This window comes from Aureobasidium subglaciale (genome assembly GCF_000721755.1).
Source record: "Aureobasidium subglaciale EXF-2481 unplaced genomic scaffold scaffold_3, whole genome shotgun sequence".
In the NCBI taxonomy this organism is placed as follows: domain Eukaryota; kingdom Fungi; phylum Ascomycota; class Dothideomycetes; order Dothideales; family Saccotheciaceae; genus Aureobasidium; species Aureobasidium subglaciale.
This window is the reverse complement of record NW_013566992.1, coordinates 906,353-932,206: the sequence shown is the minus strand read 5'-3', so window position 1 is coordinate 932,206 and position 25,854 is coordinate 906,353. Positions and strand designations below refer to the sequence as shown.

Below are 25,854 nucleotides of genomic sequence, written 5' to 3'. Positions count from 1 at the left end.
ATGGAAGCAGCCATATCAAGAACGCTGTCAATGCCAGCCGGGCCCCAGATATGCTCCAGAACCGATGTGATGTGAACTGGCCATGTGTAAGGCTTCTGGGTCTTTGAGTTGTTGGAAACTCACGTGATGATTGTACGCCAGGTCGTGTTCCACTTATCACCCTGCTTCGAGGGGCTGAGAGAAAATGGTGGTCGTAGAGGCTTCGATGAGAAGGTTGCAGGAGCTACGAGAGAGAGAGAGGTCGCTGGTGGGGCGGAAGTGGGAGTAGGAAGTGCCTTTGCTGAGTCGGCTGGGACGGAGTACATTTGGTGCTCGGGGGTCTCGATGGCTGACTCCTTGAGTCTCTTGTTTGGTGGGGTTTGCTCGAGTCCAGCTCGCTTCCTCTTCAATGGCGTCGTCTTGTACAATGGAATCTGAGATGCTGCAGTGATTGCTTTGAGACGTCCTCCTTCAAGGCTCCGTCGACAGACTTGTGTTTTCTTGCGAGGTTTTCAAGGATGCGGTCCGTTCAGGAAAGGACGTAGAGCCCACGTCTGGACTTGCTTTAAAAATCTACTGCACGGGAGATGAAGGCTGCGATAACGCTCCAGAACTGGCGTCTATGCCACCGACGATGAGATCCTCAACGGAAGGTCATCAGGGGCAATTCGTTTCTCTGCTTCCCGGCCGCTTCTTGACGCCCCTATTCATCTCATGGGGGAGTCTATGCTTGGGAAATTAGAGTGTACTTACCTGATCTGTACCTCGAAAGTGACCTGAGGAGTACCGAGAAGTGACGCACGACGGCGAGCCTCAGCGGTGCTGGGGTGAAAGTTGTGGTGGACGCGAAGAGTCTTAGAGAGGAACGGTCTGGCGATCGCACTGGTGCTGAGCAGTGTTGGCGTCGACGTGATTGAGAGCATCGACAACGCCGACAAATTCATACTCACAAGTACGAGCAAATCAAATGTACGGAAACGAACAACTTTCATTCTCTAGCTTTTTTATCGTTCGAAAGCGTAAATATGTCCAGCAATCATGACTTTTTGTGTCTTAAACAGTAGTGTTGGCCTCGTCGGTCTCGCCTTCCCTTTCCGGCGCCGCAGCGACAGCTTGGTCAACATCAACAATCTCCTGCTGCTTAGCCCTGAGGGCATCCTCGGTGGCCATGGCGTCCTCTTCAGTGCCTACACCGCTAGCGCCTACTGGAGCAGTAGCATCGGCATCCTCCATATCGTCATCCACGTCATTCAATGCCACACCGCCGTCGCTGTCGTTAACGGTCTCCGGCGCTGAGGTGGCAGAGACGGTGGAGTCTGCTGCGGGGCCGTTCTTGCGGTTAGGCTGCTGGCTGTGGTCGATGAGTGGGGACTCGTCCTTGAAGAGACGGAGAAGCATAGCACGACGCTCTTCCTTCGGTAACATGAGGTTGAGCGAAGAAATGCTGCGCCAGAGGGGTAGTGTCAATCTCTCCCTGGAGGTTTTGTTAGTAGACATTCAGATTCAATCAACTAGCATGGTCAAAAACTTACTTGAAGCCATCTTCTTGATCAGAAGGTTCGACACGGAGGATACAACATCCCATACCGATATCCTTGGCCTTCTCGCCAATCTCGCCAAGCTCCTTCCAGTGCTCTCCGCTAACGCGAGGGAACATCTCGATCAAAAGCTTACGCAGAGTCTGCTGCTTGTAACAGCGAATTATTCTGTTCTCGCCGGCCCAGCCCTCAACAATAGGAAGACCCTCGCTTTGCAGACGCCAGCGGCAAATATCTTGACCTTGGGCGTCTTGCTTGACGAACATCTTGACACCCGAGTGCACGAACTTCATACCACGACCTTCGTTCTTGGTCAGGATATCCTTGGCAAGAGCGGTGGTGTAGTAGATTGCCTTGACGGGGTTACCGAGGGCGTTGCGAACCATGAAACGGTCTCTAGGGAAGCGGGAGGAGAGTTGATAGAAGTCGAAGATGCCATCAAGCTCCTCGTGGTCGGGGGTGAGGTACTTGAAGGCCTCTTCGTGAGGCTGGTTGTTACGGCGTCCGCGAGATCCACCGGCTGCTGCTGCAGCGGCAGGCTCATCAGGAGTGACTTCGTCATGTCTGAGAGGTGCAGAAGGAGGCATAGGCCAGTGTTCCATCTGACCAACCTCACCAACGGCACCAGGACCGGCGCCCTCATCCTTCTCTGTTCTAGCTCTCTTGATGTCTTGAGCGGCAGAATCGCCGACATCCTCGAGACCGCGCTTGTTAGATGCGGTGTCGATGTCAGCAATGGCTTCCTTGTTCTGACGTTGAGCGGCAGAGGCGGTTCCGGTCTCGACAGTGTGGTCAGTGCTTCTAGGAGCGTAGTCCTCAATGGTCTCGAGCTTAGGAATGACACCGTCGGACTCGGGCTTGGCTACAATCTCCTTGGCGATAGAAACGACAGAAGGAGTGTTGTTGGTAGCCTTGGTCTCGGTCTCGGGCTTGGCTCTGATCTCAGACTTCTTCTCGAGGACGGTGATGAAGAAACCACCGGTATCCTGCTGGTGAGGGTAGACGCGAACACAGCGGTCAAGAGGAAGGTCGTGGCCAGCAGTAGCGAACATGCCGGGAACGACACGCTCAAGCGAAGCCTCGAACTTCTTTGACTTTGCATCCTCGACTTCCTCCCAGGAGTTCCAGAGACGACCCTCCTTGTCCATGATCTTCCACTGCTTAAGACCAGCGTAACGCTTGAGCTCTGGCAGTTGATCACTGACATCGACAATGTTGACCTTCTCGATACCACCACAACGGTCGATGGCGCTGGAAATGACAGCCTCGTTCTCAACGGGGTTCATGGAGCAAGTCGAGTAGACGACGCGACCACCAACCTTGAGCATCTGAAGGGCGCGAACAAGAATGCGGACCTGAGTAATGTAGAGGCCAAGACCGTTTCCAGGGATCCAATCCTTCCAGATATTGGGGTTCTTTCTGCAAGTACCGTCGCCAGAGCAAGGCACGTCGGCAAGAATTCTGTCAAACTTCAGCCATTTGCCCTGCTTCTTGGTGCCCGCAGGAACGGGGTCCGCGGGGAGCTCGATGGAAGGGAACATGGTGGCATCGTGGTTGGTGACAATCAAGTTGGGGCTGTTCAAGCGCTTGACCTGGTGAACCAACATCTGGGCGCGCTGGTAGTTGACATCGTTTGCGACCAAAAGTCCAGTAGCTCTGCCATCATCACTCCAGTCGTTGCCCTCTACAGTCTCGTCAGCAGCTCCAGCGGGGTCGGCCTGGGCGTCCTGGTGTTGCTTTGTAGCCTTGCGAATACGCGACTCTTCTCCAGCGTGCAGCATCTCAACCAATTGAGCACTCTTGCTTCCGGGGGCGGCGCACAGATCGAGAACGGTGTGGTGCGACTGCACGTCGAGAAGGAGCGGGGGGATCATGGAGACGGCTTCTTGACGACTGATGTTGCCGACGGCGGTCTCGGAGACGAGGAACTTCTGGAAGGCGGCAAAGGGAGGGAACTTGCGGATGACGTTCTTGGGGGTTGTCATGTAGTAGGCGAGCTGGTTGGGGTACCAGGTGATGGGCATGGGAGGTTCGACCGTCTGGTCGTCAAACTTCATCGACTTGATCTGAGGGATGAAGTGTTCGTCCAGGTTCTTTTGCACGGCGAGCGCATGTCTATCGACAGTCAGCTACTGCTTGTCGACATGTTCCGATGGCAATCTGGATTACCCTTTGCTGCCGCAGAAGCGGAACGAGTTGGGGAGCTCGCGACGGAGCGCAGCCCAGAACTGTTCGCGCTCCTCGCCCTCGGGCACAATGCTCATGTCATTGTACAGTCTCTCGAATTGCTCGTTGACCTTGGGCACTTCGGCGTACGATTTGCGCTCAGTCGACCAGTTGTTGCCGCCGCCACGGCCACTCTTGCCCTTGTTCTTGCCCCAGTTCTGCCAGCTTGTCAGTCGCTGTAATCTGCTATACGACCTCATGTGATGCTTACACCTCTTCCTTTTCGTTGCGGCATGATTGATGAATTTATGGAAAGATCTGAAAGATTTCGGCCCTAACGTCACTAAAAGAGAAATCGCAGCTCGACCGAACTCCGCGAGCTGCACGGACCTCCACGCTTGCAGTTGCCTATTCCTGTCTTTACCCGCATGGAAAGTACATCTCAAGGTCTGGAAGCTATCATGTAGCAATAATGAGATAGACCACGTTTTTCAAGAGTCGCAACAAGGACATTACTTTTACTACCTCTGTCCACCACCATTAGTCCCACCAAAGAAGAAGCCATCAAACAAGTCGAATCCTCCATGTTCGTCCCACGGTTGACCGCCGCCATCGAAAGCAAGTCCGCCGGCACCAAAACCCATGTCGAATTCTCCGTATCCGCCTGGTGCCTGTCCTGCTTGACCTAAAAGACCACCTTGATCTGGAACTTGGAAGTCTTGCAAGAACTCGAATCCTTCAAGCTGACCCGGCACTCCTTGAGGTCCGGAAGCCAAGTAGTTCTGCCCTCCTCTTGGATAATAATGATGCTGACTAGGCGATTGTCTTGCCAATGGAGGTGGCGTTGCCTGCAGAGATGAGTCAACCGGCGGACTAGGCGCATATAGCTGAGGAGATATTTGGTTTTGTTGATAAGAAGGTCCCGTAGGTGTGCCTGGGAAGCCCGCTCCGCCCTCTCGCTTGATCGCCGCGTTCTGAGGTCTGGCCATTGCGGGGAAGGGCCCTCTTCTCTGCGCTGATGGTCGGTTGGTTGACTCATCGTCCGTAAAAAGATCTCGCAGGTTCATGTCGAATCGTGGCATGGGTCGTCTGGCTTGTTGTGGCTGCTGATGCTGTTGAGACCTGCCTTGGTTGCCAGTCGCAACCACCGAAGCAGGGTTAGGCTTCCTGATGATGTGCTCGCTCGCGGCAGCCGCTTCTGCATGCTGTTGTACCTTTTGCGCTTGGGCAATATATCTCAATGCTTGTGATCCAAATCCCGTTGTCTGCTCAACCATTGCGATAGTCGCCTTGCTCATGCGATCAAAGGCATCGCGACATGCCTCGGCAGGCGGGCATTTCTCTATCATGTCTCCAAGCACCGATGTTGCGGCTAAGATCGTGAAGTCGACGTCATCCAGAGTAAGCTTGGACCTTACGACTGTGGAGTGCCAGATAGCGTATAAGAAAGATATCCCAGACATGAACAGATGGTGAGTAGCCAGGAAAGTGTGGTTGACTAGCCGCACCCGATGTAGTTGACGGTAGATTTTAAGCGTCTTTTGGCCAGCCTCGGCCACTTTCAAGAACACCATTTCTTCGTCTTCTTCTTCATAATCGACATGGCCCGGACTTGTAACATCGTCTCCTGTGGTGGCATCTAGTTCTCCAGCAAGCGATGGAGGTACTGACAGAGATTGACGATAGAGCATGGTGACCGTGAGCCAGTAATTGAGTTCCAAAAAGAGTGGCGAAAAGGCCACTCCGGTCATCGTTTGTGTAGGCGAAGACTCGATCCACTCATACAGCCTTCGATCGATGTCGCCTCGCCATTCTCTGAAACTCGAGTACCTCGACAAGAACGGCGACGGGAGGTCTGTATGCATCCACCGGTTGGCTCCATGCACAGTGCCTCTCTCCCTAAACTGCTGCGTTTGACGATGCTGCAACACCTGCAGTACCTCTGATTGCAACAAACGTAGCCGAAAATAGTGATACGAGACGTGTTTATAGCTCGGTATGCTTCCATACTCATTCTGTGGCGGTGTCAAGAAGCCATTGGGCGTAATGTACTTGTCGTCCAGCAACGTCGGGAATTCGGTGGTGATGACTTGATCCGTGATGCCAAACGGTCTGCCAACGCACGTCGAGACTAAGCGATCGAAGGAGTAGACGCACCACCACAGTCTCCTTCGGTAGTCTCGGATATACTGACGGCGTCCATACTCTTCCCTTGCAGCAGCTGTCATCTCGGTCTGACCTTGGTCTTCACCAGTCTCAGCAGAAGCCTCGGGGTCTTCGTTGTGGAGGCCGAGATCTACAGCCAGGCGCATTGCGACACCTACAATGTACCATAATCCTGGTGCGACTGGACGAAGTAGCGCAAATCCTGCTAGGAGAAGCACAGCTTGTAACTCTTCGAGGCCGCCACCTATACCATCTGTTGAAGAAGAGGATGATCCGAGGAACGATTCTAGGTGTACTATAGCTGAAGCGTGATACTCCTCAGGCCGAGACTGTTCGTGAGATAACTTCTGCCTCTTGCGGCTCTGGCCAGTCTTACTATCGGGTGCGTTTTCTCCATCGTTGTTCTTGTCGGAGGCTTCCAGAATGACTCCAGCACCGGTGGCAAAGACGATGTTTAGCATATATAGCTCTCGTGGTGTCCTTTTCTTCTCATCGGTAGCATATACTCGGTCGAACAATGCCATGAATTCTCCTCGATGGAGGACAGGGATCTGTGGATTGGAGTGCTCGAAATACAGCTCCATCAACCGTTGTCCGATATCCTTGTCCGGGAAAGTAGCTGGCTTAATGGCTGGCTTGGTTTGAAGACCGAAGAATGAGTCTCTCATGGTGGTGCCTCCAGTAGCCGCGCCACTCGTGAGTGGCTTCGAAGGCCGTACGCCGCCCCGTTCGGAGGTTGATCCGGACACGGAGCTTTTGACTGCAGCGAACACAACCCTAGCGAAGGAGATTCCAGAGGTCGAGCCAAGATATCTGGCATCAGAAGCTCCTTGCACTGAGACCATTCCGATGTTGTGGACAAGGTTGGAGAGATGCTTCTGCTCGGTCTGCTCGTTTGATACAGCTGAGATAGGACCGGCGTTACTACGATCGTTTTGTGCTCCTGCTACGGTCGTCTCTCCCATTGACGCCACATTAGGAGAAGGTGGTGTTGTCACGCTCATACTAAAATCGTCTGTCGGCGCATAGAGTATCTCGTTGGCCTGGAGCAAAGACTCCAGATGCTGCACTCGACTTTCCAAGTAATACACATAACTGTTCCAGATGAGTAAAAGTCATCAGCTGTTAATTCGCATACATTCTCACCTTCTTGGTATCTCCCTTTTGCTAACAGGATCAAAGCCGACGCATCTAGCACGAATCATTAGCCGAGCATCATAGCTCATGTTCAACATCGCACGTACTTGACATTTGCCTTCTCGCAGCTCGTACATGCCGGTAACTTCTGGTCGCATCGATTTTTCCTCAGTCGACATCGATTACACGCGCTGACATTGCGAAAGTTTGATGACGAAGCCGAAGTAGACGCGCCATTGGTAGCGACGGCAGCACCCTCCCCCGGAGCACCTTCGACGGCTTCATCAGTACCGTCAGAGGCCTGCGGATTGGCACGCTTCTTCTTGTTGGACGAATTGATGGAATTGTTCATTTTGCGGTCGGCATCGCTCACCGAAGCAAGCGCGAAGCGGCTACGCGGAGGTCACCGGGGTCCTGTCTCTGCCTTCACCTGCTGCACACAAATAGGCAGGTTCAGAGTTCCGGGTCCAGTAGCTTCCTTTTTCCCCTGTGTTTGTGATGCAGTGGTCTCGAGCTTCGCACGTTTCGATTCAGGAATAATGACTCGTCGTTGTTCCACCTGTTCTCACGTCCTCATCATGCACTGATAAGCTGGTCATTGGGTTTTCGCGCGGCTGTTGAACGCGTTATGTGGGATAGCCGCTAACCTTATCGGTCTATAGCCTCGGATAAAATTGGTCCGTCTGGATATTTACTTCAACAAAATAATGACAATTAATTATGTCTATCGACAATAATACTTTACTGATGCAGAATGATGCGGGTTTCTGCTACGTTCAATCTTTGAAGTGCGAGCTATGTTTTAACGAAAGTCTCATGCCCGAACCTGAATGTTTCCCTGTTTCGACGGAAAGTTATGTGCGTGACTTGACACCAACAAGCAAAATCCATGCGGCCTAAACAACTCCTGATCGCAGCGACAAGGTCACAATCGCTCTTAAAGCGACAGGTAGGCTACAAGATAGCATGTAGAAAAGCTACGACCATATTATAATCATACCCACACGGGTGATGGAACATCGATGGTCGTTCTGGTCGTGAAAAGCTTGAGAAGAGTAGCACCCTGTCCGCGATGGTCAGGGTCGCGATTTTCCTTTGAGCCGTACGAGTGTCTCAATCTCGTCATCGATATCTGGGCGAGGATTATTCCATGCGATTATAGTACTGCAACGCACTCGATCTCAACGTCTGTGCCTAGAGGCAGAGTCTTGACAGCCACGCAACTACACAGTGTGTTAGCATGTCAATACCAGAAGGTAACAAGAAAGAGCACTCACGTTCTACTTGGCTTGACATTGCCCCAATAAGTTTTATACACCTCATTCATCTTCGCGAAGTCATCCATACTTGCAAGGAAGATGTTGACCTTGATAACCTTCTCGATCGTTGTTCCAGCCTCTGTCAGGACGGCAGTCAAGTTCTTGATGCATTGGTGCTGTCGGAAAAATCAGCAACGTGTGTACAACTCTGCAGATGAACAGTGAGACCTACAGTGTGAGCTTGAATATCACCATCAATGATGTTGCCCGTCTCATCCCCAGCGATCTGTCCTGAGCAGTATACGAAGCCGTTGGCGACGATGGCTTGGCTGTAGATACCGGGCAAAGGCTTGGGTGCCTTTGATGTGAAAACTGCAGTCTTACTGGACATGTTGATTTCGTGAAAGATTTTGAGTATGTATGAGAGCAAGGCCGGTTTCTAAGTTAATTCTGGGTAATCAAGAAGAGTTGAGTGTTCAAGGTCGATGATGAGTCGGCGTTTGCTTTATCCGCCGGGCCTGTCTCCTTAGTCGGCGCGGGGTTGGCCTATCTTATCTCTGCGTGTTGAAACTCTATCATGCGTGAAGACTCGAAGCACGAACACTTCCCAGCATCGCAGCAATCTTCGAGGCCTCTGCTCGTAACTTATCGATCGTAAATCTATCGTCTTTCTATTCGACTCTCTGTTGCTCTGCGCTTAGTATAGAGAATAGGGGCACACGTCAACCGAGAGGGATTTGCACAAGGACGTCGAGTGGCATGCTCAGGCTTATCTATCAAAGGAATTCGATGTCGAGAATTTTGAGAATGCGATGCTTTCGTTGATTCAGTCTGCAGTTCGTAAAGACGCCTTTCCTTTCCTATCCGGTGACTCGAGATTATCGAGTAAAGCCCAATGCGGGTATATAGCGCCCAGCGCCCCCTCTGCCTAACTCTCGTCTGAAAAACCTGGTGCTGTACAAAAGCCACAAAAAATAAAGACATGATGAGAACGCCTGGGGAAACCCTCCCTTGTCAAATACGGAAAACTCCTCTAGAGCCGATACCGCCTTGTTTGAACGAATACGGTTCCTGCCGTATGATTGCTTCGTCTAGCTGAACTTCTGAATCGAATCATGATGATTGTTGAACGAAAATGGCTTGGAAGATGGTGTTTCGATATCAATCGTGATGAAGGTATTTTGTGGGTCGTGAGTCTCTCTGGGAGCGGACGGAGAGGATTTGTGAATGCTCCAGGAAATCAGTGTCTTGACTCTTCAGCGTACACGTTCTCGAGCACGTCCGCGTCCAGAAACGGTAGATCCTCAGACTCCAAGTTTGCTTCTTCGTTTTTCGTGTAGCGGCGTTTTTCTTCAACCATGCGTAGACTGAGAACAGCGCCGATCAAAGCGACAAAGCTATTTGCCCACCACGGAAGACCGAGTACGCCTACGGAAAGACCCAGTGACTGGACCAAGCCTGATAGAGTAGGACCAAAAGCTCTGCATAGACTCGCCGCAGCGGCTGCCACACCGTTCAGGGTCCCTAGAACCTTTTTTGATGGTGCAGCATTGGCCAGCATGATAGCGAGAGATGGATACGAGAGAGCTTGAGCCGCAACCTTCCAGACCAGAACGAAGTAGATACAAGGCATGCGGAATGTCGTTGAAACAAGCGTGACGTAGGGGACCATGAAATAGAGGATCGGATATGAGAGAACGACAAGTCGGAACGTTGCCAGGCTTCCAATCTTGCGATTGACGTATGGGAACACAAAAAGTGTGGCGAACATTTGGATAAAGCCTTGAGCTGAGAGGATGAAACCGATGACTTTTGTTGGCAGAGCGAAACCACCCGAGAATTGGAAAGGTAATTTGGGCGTCTCCTCAGACTCGGGCAGACTGAAGAGTACGGGAAGTAGTTGCTCGGCCGATATTGTGTGGCTGTGTTTCTGTCAGTGAGTGATCAATGTGATTGTTGTGCAAGACCTACTAAGCAAGGATACCGTAACCAACGATGTTGAGACAAACTTGCCAAGTGAAGGCATTACTGACAGCTGCGTCACGGCGACCGGTGGCCACGGTCTGCGCAGACACAGGTTGGGCTTCGTTTGGCAACTCTCCAACAAGAATCGGATTCATTGCAGGTGACGATACACCTGATGAGTAACCCGGAGGGACGTCTTCGAATAGAGCCAATGTCTCGCCGGCCTTACCAACAAGCTGGGTCGGACGGAAGAACTCCAAGATCCAGTCACCAACATCAAGACCATAGTCTCTACGGTCCTTGAAATCCTCATGGGTTTCTTCGAGGAACAAGATGCCGATTACCAATCCGAAGATGACTACGCCGGCGCAAACCAAGTTCGGGAGCAGGTAAGGGAACTTGTCAAACAGGGATCCGTGCTCGAAATAGCCTGGATAGTTGTGTACGGGATCTGCAAGCGTTCCTCCCAGACCAGAGCCGATGATAGATCTGATTGCGTGAGTAGAGTGGTGCTGATGGCATATACGGCAAACTTACCCGAGACACCAGACAAAAGGCATAATCGAATACGCACGTGCTACAGATCGTCAGTACCAGCATTGCGTTTAACACACAGATCTTCACGGACCTTGATGTGACTCAACAGTGACCACTTCTGCGACTGTGGTCTGCAAGACCCCGATGTTTCTGTTCCAGGTTAGAACATGACCAGATAAGCGAGACACGGCACAACTTGCCCATTGAGAAGACCACCCAATGCGCGAGCAATAAGAGCTGTCGTAAGATTGGGAGAGAAACCAAACACAATCATGCTCACTCCGGTACCAGCCAATCCCATGAGTAGAATTGGTTTGCGTCCAACTTTGTCGCTCAATCTGCCCCACATGACTCCTGTCGAGAACTCGGCAAAGGCGAACGCAGACGTAACCATACCGGCATACAGAGCAATTTGCTTCTCGTCATTGGTGATGTGGTAACCAGAGATCATGTAATAGACATAGGGAAAGATTGACATGAAGGCAATAGGTTCGCAGATACGACATAGCGCTGAGTGAAAGTTAGATGTGTGAGTGTACGAGGAAAGGGCGTCAAGGCATACCTAGCACGAAGAGTTGTCGAGTCGGGAACGCACTCGAGTGCTGTTGCACTCGACGGCGTTGTGTCTGTGAGGGCGACATGGTTGTGAAGAGGTGTATGACAGGAGTGTCGGTGAGGGTTTCCAGTGCCTTTGTACGATCCAAAGAAGAATTGAGAGAGCACAACTGTTTCAAGTCCTGGCGATGGCACGCCCTTTATGAACAAATCGAATCCCAGAAAGCGTCTCGGAGCGGCTGACAATGCAATGATGAAAATGTCTTGTTCAGGTCGTGGAACAGATGAACCGCGGATTCGGGTAGGTGATGCGAACGTAATGGGACTTAGAAGCAAAGGCCAGCGGATAGGTGCATATGAATGGTGGCACGACTTGACAGACGGTGAAGAGGGACAAGTCAGGTGGCACGATCAATGGAACGAGAGGAAGAGGACAGGGCGAAAGGTTATTATTACAGTCGTCACAATGCCGCTGACAGGCCTGGCGAGAGCGGGTCACCGTTACAGTCGGTGAAGTGCATTCCTAAGGAATTGGCCTGTGTGAAAGCGAGCATCTCGCGGATCGCGGAAGTACGAAAGGTTCCATGCTTCCCCTGTTGGTCATGAAACCTTGCGGTGGAACCAGTGCGGAGGATCTTGCAGGCACTAATTGGTACACTATGCCCACAAATTCGGGTAAGTGGACCGGGGAACTCGGCTTCGGAGCTTAACGAAGATATTTATTAAGCCTAATCTACAACCCTATATGTAGTCGATCTCCCAGACTTCGACGTGTCTCTACTTTAGAAACTGGGCGATAGATTGCCACAGCGGTCGGTACTCACACTATATTGAACCGCATGAAGATTGATGATGTGCTCTGCACGTAGCCTGGCCACAGAGTCAGAGATTCCCAAATGACTGGCGGTAAGGAGGACAACACATGCCTACGCACTTTAGGCAGTGTATAACAGTGCCAGAAGGTCATTCGTCCTCTTTGCGCAGCCAACCAGTGCCGACGGATATCGATATGATGCCCGACTGGCGTCAGTCAGTAGCCGAGAAGAAATCTTCTGCCGGTTGCAGTAGATGATTGTCGTCAATGGTGTACCCAAAGATATCTTGTATATGGCAAGAGGGTCCATGTACAACGTCAGATGCCGGGAGGTTCTCTGGAATCTGGTAAATTTAATAAAGACGGTTCATCTATCGAGGGCAAGGGAGCAAACCAGGCGAGTGGGTTTCGGGATGGCTCGGCTGCAGCGCTAGTCGCAGAAAGGCAGAAGCTTCCAAGGACCTTCTTCGATCAACTCCAGACAGCTCTGACGCTAGCCCAGGGACACGCTGCAATTCGCTCCGAGCAAGGTATGGCCTGCAACACGTTTCCTGGCGCCGTCTAGGTTCCGCATCTACGAGGCGCCGTAGTGGACTTTCGCATTTTTGACTTCTGGGGGATCTTGGGAACTGGAGACGCAACGTCATGGTACATGTCAAGTCGGTGGATCGGTGAAGAAACATTGATACCCCTGTCGCATCAATTCACGAGGCCGGGCTGCAACAAACCGGCTCGGCGGCTTGCGAGCAGCTCTCTTGCAGCATGTCGTGTTCGTCGTCAAGGGGCACTCGAGTGTTGTTGTTCCCGGCGCCGCTGTCCGAGCATGAACCAGTCATGCGACATCCGACTACTGGTTGAGGAATGTCGCTCGCCGCCTCACGTAGATATGAGCATTATGCCTATAGAGACGCAAGTCATCGTGGCTTTCGCTGTTTCGTTCCCAGGTACGAGAGACTCATTGACGGGCTGACGGGCCGAAGCAGGATGCAGCCACGGGTCAGATGGAGAAATCGAGTGCTGCAGAAGGAACAGATCGCACGCTCAAGAATGCTAACCAGATTCGAGCCGGGTCTCGTGACCTATCAGACTATGGCAAACAGGGGCCGCCATGATACTGTTGCTCATGCACAAAGCAAAGAAATTCGGACTCGTACTTGTCAAGGGACAAAAGAAAGCAGGGACGTTGTGAGACGCGGGCGATAGACGCCGGCTTGAACCCAATTGACCATGGAAGTTGGAGATTCCCCACTACGAGAGCGCTCAAGTCCAATCTCAAAAGAGATGGGTTTCGTATCCGAGCGACGTGTATAGTTATACGTGCGTAGAGATAGGAAAGGGAAAGCACACAGACGGATACATCTAGCTGCGTTGTGACTTGTCACAGCGGGTGTGGTGCGTTAGCGCTCGTCACCAGGAGTGGAGACGGGGCTGACGCAACGAGCGAGGCCGAGACAGCATCCTACCTATTTTCTCGACAACACGACCACCTGAGTTACGGTATTGTTCAATGTCTCTGACGCAGTCCAACATTCGTGGAGGGCCGCAGACTTTTGAGGCACAACAACGGCGCCTGGACTTGTATGCTTGCCTGTCCGATTCCTCAGGCCTGTCTTGCGAAGAGCTCATGAGTGTCTGTGTAGCGCCAGCGTGAAACAGGCCTGTCCCAAAGGCATATACCTCACACCCACACCGCAAGACCCGCACGTGTGGCAGGGTGTGTTATTCATCCGCAAAGGTAGGGTCGCCGTGATGAATGCTTGGATGACTTCTCAAACCCCCTAGGCCCCTACACACCCGCAATCCTCAACTTCTCCCTGCTCCTTGCCACCGACAAGCCTCCAACCATTACCATCTCGACCGACATCTTCCATCCCTTGGTTACTCCTCTGACCACTTACACCTACACCACAAGCGACACGGGTGCCGATACCGTCCATGCTACCGATGACGAGCGCCTCCCACCTGGCGGCTTCAGCTTGCGACACGGCTTTCCTCAATGGTTTGGGCGCAATAAGCCGAAGCCGACGTCTCAAGTCGCTTCAAATGAAGACGTCACATCGGCAGTAGAGCACTCGCGACAGTCGTACGGACCTTTGGCTATAGTGCAGATCTTGTTTTATATGAGAAGTACCTTCGACACGGCAGAGGTCCTGGATAGAGTACCGCTAGAAGCCGCAGGCAATCCAGGAGCATGGCATGCATGGCAGACTCACAGGGCGCGAGTCATTGGATCTACGCTCCTCCCCGCGACACCAGAAGATGGAAAGAGCCCCGCATCTCCCACCTTACGTCAACAACCGGGTGGCGCACGAAGGCCTGGACAATGGAATTGGGAAGGTGTCTGGGAAGAAAGAGTCAAGAAGGGTGTGCAAGCGAGTATCTCACAGCATACCCTGTTTGGAAACATTTCGGCTTCCAACGACAACCTGGTGAGTCATTTCCGCTGTTGAGTCTCCCAGAGGACAAACCCACCAACGCTGTACCTCAGATCAGCTTCTTGGATATTGATCCAGAAGCAATTCAAGTTCCTTGGAACAGAGACGATGGAGCTGACGATGAGCTTGTCGCTTAATTCGCCTTCTGTAGAAAGTGGTGACCCAAGAAATTACCTGGTTCTCAGACATTCCACGAGCTGCAACATTTGTGCTTCTCCATGTTTCGGCCTTAGACGAACAACTTAGTAGATTGGCTTGCGTGCAGAACTCGAGACGAGAGAATTCGAATTGTGAGCGTCTACAGGGCAGTCGCGCCTTCCGCAAATAACCTCCCACATGACACGTCATGGATTTCTTCGGGCACTCTGACTCGACTCAACGCAATACCAATTTCGGCACGACCGTCGAGTACTCAGCAGTCTTCGTCATATTCTCATTGCTCCAATTGGATACCAGGGTGCATCTCTTTAGTCTTGAGCCATGCCATCCAATAAGGAGGTAGTCTCAGGTGCTTCGAGTCTTTTGATTCCGGACGGTTCTCTGACGGTGCATGCAGAACACGAATCCGAGAACTCTCCGAGCGGCACAGAATAGCAAAAGCAACATATCGTCGAGCACTGCCTATGGCCACACACCAGGATCCATTGGACTGCGTGGATGGCATCCGCCGCGGGCTCACATGTTTACCTCGAATACAGCTTCCACGAACAGCTTCTCCACCATCGTTCCAACTTCGCATGCTAGTGTATCGCCTACGAGTGATTCTGAGCTCCACGGGCAGTGTGACGTCCTTGCTCAACCACGTCTAGCACACAGAACATCAAATTCGCCTCTGAATGTTCGGAAAACACGTGAGAATCTGCGGACCGGATACCTGAACGATGTCGCCGTACCGAGTGGAAGCTCTGTATCAGATTTCTCGTACAACAAGCATCACAGCGTACAGCCACTCCAAGAGATTCAAAACCTTGGGCGGGACGAATCCGCCAGACCTTCGTCGAGAAACACTCGCTTCAGTTGGGAGTCTAACAGTATCCATCTCACAACAGTCATTGAGCAGTCTCCGGCCAAGCGTATTTCAATCGAGTCTGACAAGAGTGAGCAGAAGTCCGCTCCATCACTCTCTCGCAAATTATCAGTTCGCAAAAGAGTTGTCTCAAGAGTCAAAGGCGGTCTTCTCAGCCGGTCGAGAAGCTCTTCCAAGGTACCGCTGAGGACAGAAGATGATGTCGCCATCAGTTGCTCAGCTTCTGAGCACGAGAGGCAGGGTGATGTATTTACTCCACATCTACTCACCTCTGACTCAGCACAAAGTCTTGTATCCTTGTTGCCTGCGGAAGATTTCATCTCAACACCGGATCTCCTCACGGCGCTCAATCTGAAGCACAGAGAAGTTCTCATCGGAAGTGATGGCAGTTTTCCAAGCCCATCACAAGAGCTAGAGCCAAGTCCTTCACCGTCCCCTGAAAAGACTCCTCGTGCAGACAGGAAGTCCACTCGATCTTCAAAACCTCACTTCGTCACTTCACAGGCTGACCTCTCGATGCTTCACATCAATCTCTCTGTCACACCGGCATGGAGCACTCTAGACTTGGCTGATGAGGCGACCATATGGGCCATGATCAAGGCTGAAGCAAGCGTCGGAAGCGACTCCAAATTTACGGCAGACATGAACAACGTCAATCTACCTGCGTCTGATCAACACATCGGTAAAGTCCATAAGCCTCTCGATATCATCGTGTTCATCGACAACTCGTTCGTGTTGTACCCACTCTCATTCACGGCAAGACGCTAACGCGGGGTAGACCTTTTGTGTCCCCATTGGCTCTCAGAAGCATATCCGACTTTACCCGACGACTTTGCAATCTACTACAGGATGATCGAGACCGCTTGGCGGTATTCTGTACCAGTTGTGTCCATGAGTCGCAATGCCTAGCTACCAATCATGGCTGTCAGCTCTATTGTTTGCAGAAGCCAGATGCAGCATCCCTCGCTATTGAAGTGGCAGAGCTGTTGGTCGGCAAAGTATTAACACCGCCCTCTGCAGCCAAAATATCTGCTATGATGCAGCACGCTATTACTTCGGCGATCACGTCGCTTGAGGGTACTTTTGACTCTGTCACACATGGGTTCGTGTTATCTCCACTTCCGCAGAGGTGTGCGTCTATGTTTCGCGATGTGGTATCATGGCCAGTTCACCAGATCCAGGTTGGCTATGCATACCAAGCTCCCACCTCTCAAGACCGTCCTCAAGCTACCGGCTGGTGCTTTGAATGGAACACAGCCAATGATAATGTACTGGAGGCTCTCGTCCAGTCTGCACGCGAGGAACCTTGTATCCAAGAACTTTCACACGTCAGAGTGTCTATCAATTCGGCCGAGCCATGTCGTGTGGAAAGACTCCTAACGCCTCCTCGGAAAGCGACACTGCATCCGGGCCAATGTACGACTCTTTTCGCGAAGGTGCGCGTGCCCTCTGTCGTTCCCCAAACAACTTCAGGTCCAGCCTCGCTTGAGGGACTCTTGAGAGGGCTTCAGGAGACACTAGGAAGTCTCAAAACCGAACTGTTCAAGGCGGATGTGCGATACAGGCATTCTCTTCTTCCGCTGGCCACGGAACTACGCGTTGAACAAGCATGTGAGTTGGTCCGCACGAACAGAAGCAGCCAATGGGGTACGATCCGTGGACAAGAGGACCAGGATGGTCTGGAAGTTGAGATTGAGAAAGCCAGGTTCGCTGCGAGAAACTATCCCCCAAACATTGCAATCAGAATCTTGCACAAGAAATTTGGCAAGTTCTGGTCCGGCAACGACGGGCCACCAGTACTGCAGCACTTGCGTGAGGAACTCGAGTTTCAGCAGACGATCTCGACTAAATTATCACGGGAGGTAGTACGGTCGTCAGCAACAGCCAGACAATTTCAAGACTCGAAGCGTACACGAAATATCACGTTGCAATCAGCCGACGCCGAGGCGTTGCAGGTCTACAATACCGCTCCGTCCACTCCGACACCCGAAGAGAACGGTACAACCATAGCCACACCCGTGGACAAGAGTCATATCGACTACGAACCGAGACCGGACAGCCTTGTAGTACAAGATGAGGCTCGGCGGATCTGGCGGCACATGCGACGCCACAGCCGGACGTCAGGGATCTCAAGCACTTCCGAAGCAAGTAGCCGCACCAGCTCAGGGGTGCAACAGGCTTACCAACAACCCCGGCGACGCGGATCGCAGGAAAGCGTGATGGAGCGGATGGCTGCTGCGGATATCCGCGTTCACGAGATACGCCTCAAAGCCATTCAGAACAAGCGCAGTGTTGGCGCTGAGACGTTACGAGACTTTAGTATGATGCAACAGCATGATGATGTGGCCGACGAGGTGGGATACGAGGCGTGTGCACCCTGGCTGTAATTCAGTGAGAGGAGAAGCGGTCCGAATCACCTGTCCATCGTGGACCTGTCGCCTTCGATGAGGCAAAATCATCGATGAGAAAGCAAGGTACTCTGAGCTCTTGTCTAGGACATGCATCAGCTACACCACGACATCATCAGCAGATCTAAAAATGTCCCGATTCAGTCATCCGGATGCACAACCAAGACAACGATCCGGGGCTTGAACAACGAAGCATGACCTTGTCTCACTTGACATTCATCCCCCGAAAACTCCCTACCAACCAAAATACCGGACACATGTCCGCATGCACCCGGTCGCTGGTGTCGCTGATATTGCCATTATTGAACGTCGGCCCGTGATCCAGACGCATCTCTGGACTTACTGCAACAGAGAGGAGTATGCATAACCCAAGGACCCGATGTGCTGAAAACCAGCGCACTCATTAATTGTTTCCATTCCATACCTGTGTTTTCTGTATAATAGCGATCAGCTGGACCGCATGGTTGGAGCATGTTCGTGGTGCCTAAGCGCTTCGCCACGGATGCTTATAGCCGTTAATGCAACGTGCTATTCCCCGTCCTTCAGGTGCCCTCTGTTTTTTTCCTGATTGTCACGTTTGCCCTTTGCCTTACTTCGTACATTGCATCTTGGCTCTCGGCGCATATTCCGTGACTTGTATCTCGTGTTTGCATTATCTGATCATCTGCTTGTTTGACCGTCGTACTATCATTTAGTATCCACACTTATAGCACCCAGGTGTTTGGGAAAGCATCGAAAGTGGATCTTGTGCTCTATCTCTCCGGGCAAGTCTTCCGATACGGGTGCGATAAGCCACATTACCAGTAACATTCCAGCATCCGAACAATGAGTTTGTGTATCGAGCGAGAAAATTCCGATGTCATAACGCAATGCCATATCTCGTATCTCTGTACTCGACTTCAAATGCTCAATATAGTAGATACCATTTGATCGGAATCTTCGGGACGTCGGGCCGAATGAGCCGATGAAGGCGTTATCCTTGGTTCTTTTGCTTGTTACACCGTGATTTCTTGAGATCGGTGGGACGTGTACCCATGACTCGGATCTATTACTGCGATGGAAAGATGGGATTCTGGTTGTCTCAGCCGAAAAAAGATTGGGGGGAAAGATGCTGCTATGGTGTGATGCATAGTCTGTACTAGCGTTGGGGTTGGAGAGGAGGAGATTGGTGAAGAGAGATGGTGAGGTGCTTGAGCAGCTCGATCACGTCTTTATTGGTTGCCTTCATGACCGTAGTGGCATAACAGTTCGTCGTCTCATATCGCATCGCAATAAAGGAAGAAGAAAAGCACAGAGACAGTGTTATGGAGGTCAAATCACTAGTGCACGGCGAAATAGTGAAAAACGAGTAACCGATGCGAAGGAATGAATGCATACTAAGCTAATATAGAGAGGTGGGTATCAGTGAGAAGCTGTGCGAGAGCGGAAAGCAAAGTAAACGAAGATCGTGGATGAAGAGATTACGCATAGTGAGAAATCGAGGGCCGTGAGAAGAACATAAACTGAATTATCCGCGTCATCATCATCAATCGTGAAATCATGTTTGTAACGGCCTCAGCCGTCAGGCAGCCCAAGGAAAGTCCTCCTCGAGCACCTTTGTGCAGGTCAGATAGCCAAGTCCGCCAGTGGAGGGAGCAGTAGCGCTACTTCGCCCAGTTGGTGGCGGCATAAGACTGCCTGAATCGAGTTCGAGGAAGTTGCGAGTGAGTGGTTTTACAGCATCTCTCGCTAGATTCTTGATCTCATCAATTCTCCGTTCGAACCTTTTGAGGTTATCGCGAGAGTACATCTCAGGTGTGAGCTTGAGGAAGCGTTTACGCTCCTCATGATTCAGGTAGGCCTCTTTATTTGTGCTGCCCAGGAGGCGATACACCCGGCCTAAGTTATGAGCTGGTGGTGGATGTTGAGGTGTTTGAGATTTGGTGGTGACCAGCGCTCTTGAACTGGACGGACGACCTGATGGTCCTGACACAGAGGCAGAGGCCGAAGCGGCATCGGAGGAAGACGGACGTGATGAATTCTTGAGGATGGACGTTGGAGCAGGAGTGGTGTTTTCAGCCAGCCACTGGCGGAAGAGGCTCATGGCCATCCACTCTAAGTAAGCGTTTGAGGGTTTGACGCGCTCGCCACGACTGGTAGTCAGGGTCAGCCTGAAGAGACGCACTTCAATGCGCAATTTGGCGTCTTCCAACTCTTGGACCTTGTCTTCGATGATATCGAGAACAAGCGGATCAACGTGGTTGACGAGCTGTGACTGTGCTTGTGGCCACTGGCCCACGATGTGGATCAAGGCTTCGGTGTAGATAAGCTTTGACTTGGCTAGGCAGGCAAGCTTGAGATAGGATGGTGGATAGCGAGCAATCTGCTTGAACAGGCGACCTTGGAAAGCCAGAAGGTGGTGGTCTATGCGCAAGCCTACAACGTCTAGAGCATCGTACATCTGAGCCAGATGTAGCAGGCTCTTTGATTCGATATAGGCATCAGCAATGTTGACAGTACTTAGCGTAGGAGGATAGTTGTAGAAGATGCGGAACATGTTGTCATAATCTCTCAGCACTTGATCATCTGGGCTCGGCGGCGCAACTGGTTTTTGGTTCAAGGATAGGGCGGACAGGTTCGACATGGAGCGGAAGAAGGCAGAGGACGAAGCAGGCGGCTTGTTACGCGAGACGGGCGGCGGACTCATGGCGATTGGACGCTGGACGAGTCGTGGTGTGTCTCCTTCTCTTGTGTGTTTCCAGTCGAGGACGTAGGTGAGGCGTCGCGCATCCATCGAGTCCAGACTGCTTCTGCTCGAGTTGATGTCGCCGATGCGCGACAAAGAAGCGGATTGGGGAGCAGGCAGAGCATTGTGTACGGGTGGGCGCTTCGTGTCTACAGCGAAGAAGGACGAGCATTGGCTCAGGATTATGGTATGAAGCAGGTAGCGCTGCTCCTTGCGACCGGAGTATGACGAGATGACAACGTCGACATCACCAGTATGCGCAAAGACGGGAAACTCGTTCAGCGGCGACAAAGGAGATGCAGCGTGGTGGGAGCGTGTTGAACGATGGCGGCGTGTCGTCGAGGCTCTGCTGGAGGCCCAAGGTGGGCGTCGCGGACTGGGTAGCCTCTGCTCGGGTGCCTCAATGTGCGACACCATGCTGGACGCGTGTTTGTTTGTCAATCGGCATCACTTGGACGAGTATATAGCAGTCTGCACTCGTTCGAGTAGTCTTGGATCTCGTCGCGGCCGGGGCGCAGTCCAGCCATTCGACAAATCACATGGCCCAGCCGTGTCTGTGTAGCAGTAAAGAACCGTCAAACCTTTGTGTTGTCTCTAAGCGTACCTACCTATTACGGACAGGAGAAATTGTCTCGTGAGAGCGAAACATGACGGCAGAGGAAGGAGCGAAATATGACGGCAGAGGAAGGAGCGAAGCATGACAGCAGAGGAAGGAGCGAAACATGTCGAGACTCACAAGAGGAAGCAAGACAAAAGTGGCATGACGTTGTGGTCTTGTCTCTGACATGAAACGGGCGCGGCGTCTGTTTTGTTGCTTCGACCTGTCGCAAAGCTTCCGTCAATGTTTCTTCCACAACTGTCCACGTCAAGTCGCTGCCGTTCGGTCGGCAGACTTGCACACACTGCTTCTCGTAGCTATACGCGTCCTTCAATAGCGCCCAAGCCGACCATCGACATCAGACACATCCGCAACGCGCCCGGTCTCTACGAGCAAAACTGCATCGCCCGCAACTACAAGCAACAATCAAAGAACTCATGGCGCATCCTTGAACTGCACGACAAACTGCAATTGCAGCAGAGACATTCCCGAAACCTCCGCGAACGCAACAATGTCTTGCGACGCCAACTCGCAAACCCCGCGACCAGGCAGGATCCCGCCTTGCTGGAACAAGCAAAGCAGTTGAAGGCTGAGCTTGCCGAAATAGATGCCCAAGACAAGCAGATGAACGATGAGATTGAAGAGCTGGCTCTTGCCTTGCCCAACCTGAGCAGTCTGGACACTCCGGAAGGCGACGAACCATCAGTCAGAGAGTACCTCAATGACCATCCGGATCGCAACCCTACGCCGTCGGATCGCGTCTGGCGCAACCATGTTCACGTCGGCTCCGAACTCGACATGTTGGACTTCACCGCTTCAGCCACAACCTCGGGCTGGGGTTGGTACTTTCTCAAGAACGAAGCCGCCCTCCTCGAACAAGCCCTTATTCAGTACGCCCTCAGCATCGCCATGAAGCGCGGCTGGAAGGTCGTCTCTCCACCATCAATCGTCTACTCACACATTGCCCACGCTTGCGGCTTCCAACCTCGCGACCAGAACGATGAACAGCAAATCTACGCCATCACCCAACCAGAGAAAGACAAGAACAAGCCTGCCTTGTGTCTGGCAGGAACCGCAGAGATCCCTTTTGCAGGCATGAAGGCCAACACAGTCATCGAGGAAGCAGATCTGCCGCTCAAGATCATTGGCGCCTCTCGTTGTTACAGAGCCGAGGCTGGTGCTAGAGGTATTGATACAAAGGGTCTCTACCGCGTTCACGAATTCACAAAGGTCGAGATGTTCGCCTGGACAATGCCTGATAATGTAGGCGACGACCACTTCTCCGAGCCCACGCATTCATCTTCGGAGGCTCTCTTCGATGACATGGTCGCCATTCAGAAGGAGATTCTGCAGAATTTGGGTCTTCATTGTCGCGTCTTGGAAATGCCTACCACCGAACTCGGCGCCTCTGCCACTCGCAAAATTGACATTGAAGCCTTCTTTCCTTCACGCAGAGAGAAGGATGAAGGTTGGGGCGAGGTCACATCTGCATCCATCTGCACAGACTATCAAACCAGACGTTTAGCCACCCGCGTCAAGACCGAGAAGTTTGGACGTAAGCATGAGTGGCCGCACACTGTCAACGGCACTGCACTTGCTGTGCCCAGAGTCCTGGCTGCTATCATGGAGGCTGGATGGGAGGAGAGTACTAAGAGCATGATTATTCCTGAAGTGTTGAGACCGTTCATGGGCGGTCTGGAAAGGATCGAGAGAAGCAGCCGTATCAGTATCCAATGAGGAAAAGTAGGATAATGGCTGGCACCTTGTAACAACATTTCCTTGACTGGACTTTGGATATTAAACAATGCGCCAATATGAATGATGAGAAGTTCACTAGTCCAAACTCCTTGACTCTTCTCTGCGTGTTTCCGCAAACTTCATGCAGTTGATATGCCAACTGATTTTGCTCCCAAGTCCTGGAGAGACATCTTCACTGAGCTCACTCGATATGCCTTGATGCAAGAGATCATATCATAACACAATTGGTATAAAGTATATTAGACAAAACATTTCTGACCTCACCAAGTGTCCCTCCCCCTCAAGAAGCCAAACATTACTCCTTCTCATAAATATCTGGCTCGACTCCTACCACTTTGGGATCAGCGATCTGTGGTCTACGTGGTCAGCCTATGAATTCGCCACTCCAAAATCAAACACTTTGGATGTAAAACTTACTCATTCTCCCTATTCCTACTTCTCGTCCTGCCTCTCCCCGTCTCCTCCATCTCTACCGGATCACTGATCCCCAATTCCTGAATCGGCGGTGTCATGGGCATATAACTCTGTCTCTGATTACTGTAATCCCAATGCTTTGCTCCATCCATAGGGACCATGTAGCCTCCCGCATCAGGACCATAGGAGGGTGGACGTGCTGAGGGTGGACCTCCTACAGTGCTAGGTGGATGTGTACTATCTACCCAACTCTCGACAGCGCCGGAATGTGCAGAGTGTGAGGATTGGGAGTTCAGGATGTGTTTTAGCGTGCGGTGACGACCTACGAACCAGAAGAGTGCGCAGGCTAATGCGAGGACTGCAACGCCTGCGATTACGATGCCGGCGATTGCACCGCCTGATAAGGTGACTCCGTGGTGGGAAGTCGAAGGTGCAGAGGTAGAGGTAGGTATGGATTCTTCGGGGACTTGTTGGCCGGGTTGTAGCATTATGTCGGAAGAGTTTATGGAGTCGAGTTGGGCTTGGAGGGTGTAGGTGGCGTTTTGGTTGATGGAACCGATCATTTTGTTATCGAGGCAGGAACCTAGGCGGGAGCAGTAGAAGAAGATCGGGGTTGTGTCGTTGACTGTCAGGTTCCAGGTCGGTGGCTAGAGGGGGAAATTGTTCGTAGCCATTCTTAACAGAACAGATTTGACGAGTGACTTACATTGTCGCTGTGAACATCACTGCTGTTGTACCAGCCACTGAAGAATGTAGAGCGGCCTCGGTGGTAGGCATCTCTCGGAACACATGGTTCTTCGAAGTTGGACTGCACTACTGTATGACCCTCTGCGATGAATTGAAAGACAATCACATCTCCCGGTCTGGCAGTCAAGTTGTTTGGCTCGAATGAATGCGCTTCGTACCCGACCAAGACGGTTTGAAAAGAAGCTAAGGCATTCGCTGTGGCTGTCTGCGCGGTCGCACCATATATAAAAGCCAAGAAGGCCACCAATTGACAGAAAATGTACCGCATAGCGGCGTTTTGAGAGTCTCTGTCCTGATGTTTCAAGTTTCGGTCTGGGAAGGAAGGAAGAAGGCGTCGAACAGTCAAGCAGCAGACGATGCAAACAGGTACAGGCAGCAAAGGAGGGAAAACAAGACCGTGGATTCGGGGCGTGGGTGGAACATAGAGAAGTAGCATGACCTTCCACCAAATACGTATCTTGTGCTTTCGCCTACAATGCATATACGGTACCTTGGCCAGCATCTGGCCTCCAGTCATAAGCAAGGTGACTTACTACAAAGAGGGGCTGACGAAAGCTTCGTCGAGCACTTTCACCATACTCGATTTAGTATCTACATGATCCTGGTCGGTTTATCAGACTTTATCGAGCTCCCAAAGTCAAACCTCAGCCCTGTGTGTTGCCTTATCGTAAGTTTCCAGGTCCGGATGGCCATAAGCCGTTCTGCACTGTGTTGGCACTTATGTTGCAGCGCATCCCCCAGCTGGAAGTGGTGCTGCGGACCAAGAGCAATGGACGAATCCGGAACGAAGTAGAAAGTGCAAACACCCCACCTCCAGGCTGCCTGGTTGAGGCCAAAATCTGTGGCTGTGCTCGAGAAGCGACCTTGACAGCCAAGTGCAGCCTTTGTCCTTCGAATAGTGTATGACAATTACTGTCATGTATGACCTGGTGAGTTGCTAAGAATAATTGATGCAACACAATGGGAGTTTGAAAGTCGCCGTGCTTGCCAGATGGTTCACTGGCCAAAACTCATGGCCAGCTCAGTCACTGGCTTCTGGCACAGTTTGGGTGGTGGCTGGGCTGGCAATGACAAGCACTCTTCGATACACACTTGCTCGACCTCTGAAATGCGGTGTCGATAGATATTTTGTCTATGCAGATATCATCCGTTGCGTGTTCCTCACAATTTTACGGTCAGATCTGTGCGCCTCGAGCCTCGAGGCTCTTTGTTGACGACTTTCTCGAGTCCATGGCGATCACTGAGTTCATCGAATATTTCAGACCTTTGACTGGCCTTGACACATTATCGAGTCAAGTTGATTTGCCAATCTCTCTACACCGGTACGCTGCATGCTGACGCGAGCTAATATCTTAGAGCTTACAGTACATGCAACAAAGGCACATACAACCCCACGCGATAGACACATGGGTTCGTCGCACGATTGTTGGTGATGACCAACTCCGGCACAATGAACACTCTCGAGTCGATACTTTGACAGATCGCGACGTTGCTAAGGGGTCGATGTTTTCAACACAGTGAAGCATCACGGTGATACACGACTTGTGTTGCCCAATATGGCCGACAATCTCGAGCTCAGCCATTCACGACAGCAGCTTTGCTAATTATAGGCACGTGAATGGCGAC

General features: G+C 51.8%; 9 protein-coding genes across 9 annotated transcripts; 3 read left to right on the top strand and 6 right to left on the bottom strand.

Moving 5' to 3' along the window:
• Positions 1–1,032: 1,032 nt before the first annotated feature.
• On the bottom strand, positions 1,033–3,978 carry AUEXF2481DRAFT_2443 (uncharacterized protein; the record flags this gene model as incomplete). Its single annotated transcript, XM_013491212.1, has 4 exons — positions 1,033–1,453; positions 1,512–3,632; positions 3,687–3,901; positions 3,955–3,978. The coding sequence occupies 4 exons, from the start codon at positions 3,976–3,978 to the stop codon at positions 1,033–1,035; spliced, it is 2,781 nt and encodes a 926-aa protein (XP_013346666.1).
• Positions 3,979–4,073: 95 nt separating this feature from the next.
• Positions 4,074–7,579, bottom strand: AUEXF2481DRAFT_37011 (uncharacterized protein). Its single transcript, XM_013491424.1, has 3 exons — positions 7,094–7,579; positions 6,996–7,040; positions 4,074–6,944 (listed from the first exon to the last, which is right to left on the bottom strand). The coding sequence occupies exons 1-3, from the start codon at positions 7,336–7,338 to the stop codon at positions 4,205–4,207; spliced, it is 3,030 nt and encodes a 1,009-aa protein (XP_013346878.1). The 5' UTR covers positions 7,339–7,579; the 3' UTR covers positions 4,074–4,204.
• Positions 7,580–8,142: 563 nt separating this feature from the next.
• On the bottom strand, positions 8,143–8,636 carry AUEXF2481DRAFT_2441 (uncharacterized protein; the record flags this gene model as incomplete). Its single annotated transcript, XM_013491211.1, has 3 exons — positions 8,143–8,209; positions 8,264–8,421; positions 8,478–8,636. The coding sequence occupies 3 exons, from the start codon at positions 8,634–8,636 to the stop codon at positions 8,143–8,145; spliced, it is 384 nt and encodes a 127-aa protein (XP_013346665.1).
• Positions 8,637–9,357: 721 nt separating this feature from the next.
• AUEXF2481DRAFT_491131 (uncharacterized protein) lies at positions 9,358–11,552 on the bottom strand. Its single transcript, XM_013491629.1, has 6 exons — positions 11,310–11,552; positions 10,948–11,257; positions 10,839–10,897; positions 10,748–10,787; positions 10,217–10,699; positions 9,358–10,167 (listed from the first exon to the last, which is right to left on the bottom strand). The coding sequence occupies exons 1-6, from the start codon at positions 11,386–11,388 to the stop codon at positions 9,486–9,488; spliced, it is 1,653 nt and encodes a 550-aa protein (XP_013347083.1). The 5' UTR covers positions 11,389–11,552; the 3' UTR covers positions 9,358–9,485.
• Positions 11,553–13,623: 2,071 nt separating this feature from the next.
• On the top strand, positions 13,624–14,688 carry AUEXF2481DRAFT_26871 (uncharacterized protein; the record flags this gene model as incomplete). The annotated part of the gene is made up of 4 exons (XM_013491309.1): positions 13,624–13,694; positions 13,721–13,830; positions 13,899–14,545; positions 14,605–14,688. 4 exons carry the CDS (start codon positions 13,624–13,626, stop codon positions 14,686–14,688), a joined length of 912 nt encoding a protein of 303 aa, XP_013346763.1.
• A 207-nt stretch (positions 14,689–14,895) lies between these two features.
• On the top strand, positions 14,896–18,235 carry AUEXF2481DRAFT_489620 (uncharacterized protein). The gene is made up of 3 exons (XM_013491628.1): positions 14,896–16,306; positions 16,357–17,390; positions 17,445–18,235. Exons 1-3 carry the CDS (start codon positions 15,102–15,104, stop codon positions 17,963–17,965), a joined length of 2,760 nt encoding a protein of 919 aa, XP_013347082.1. The 5' UTR covers positions 14,896–15,101; the 3' UTR covers positions 17,966–18,235.
• A 1,102-nt stretch (positions 18,236–19,337) lies between these two features.
• AUEXF2481DRAFT_37005 (uncharacterized protein) lies at positions 19,338–21,487 on the bottom strand. The gene has a single exon (XM_013491423.1). The coding sequence runs from the start codon at positions 21,126–21,128 to the stop codon at positions 19,548–19,550; it is 1,581 nt and encodes a 526-aa protein (XP_013346877.1). The 5' UTR covers positions 21,129–21,487; the 3' UTR covers positions 19,338–19,547.
• A 9-nt stretch (positions 21,488–21,496) lies between these two features.
• AUEXF2481DRAFT_46111 (uncharacterized protein) lies at positions 21,497–23,046 on the top strand (the record flags this gene model as incomplete). The annotated part of the gene is made up of 2 exons (XM_013491469.1): positions 21,497–21,594; positions 21,627–23,046. The coding sequence occupies 2 exons, from the start codon at positions 21,497–21,499 to the stop codon at positions 23,044–23,046; spliced, it is 1,518 nt and encodes a 505-aa protein (XP_013346923.1).
• Positions 23,047–23,204: 158 nt separating this feature from the next.
• Positions 23,205–25,042, bottom strand: AUEXF2481DRAFT_491118 (uncharacterized protein). The gene is made up of 4 exons (XM_013491627.1): positions 25,040–25,042; positions 24,188–24,878; positions 23,485–24,128; positions 23,205–23,423 (listed from the first exon to the last, which is right to left on the bottom strand). The coding sequence occupies exons 2-4, from the start codon at positions 24,743–24,745 to the stop codon at positions 23,363–23,365; spliced, it is 1,263 nt and encodes a 420-aa protein (XP_013347081.1). The 5' UTR covers positions 24,746–24,878; positions 25,040–25,042; the 3' UTR covers positions 23,205–23,362.
• Positions 25,043–25,854: the final 812 nt, after the last annotated feature.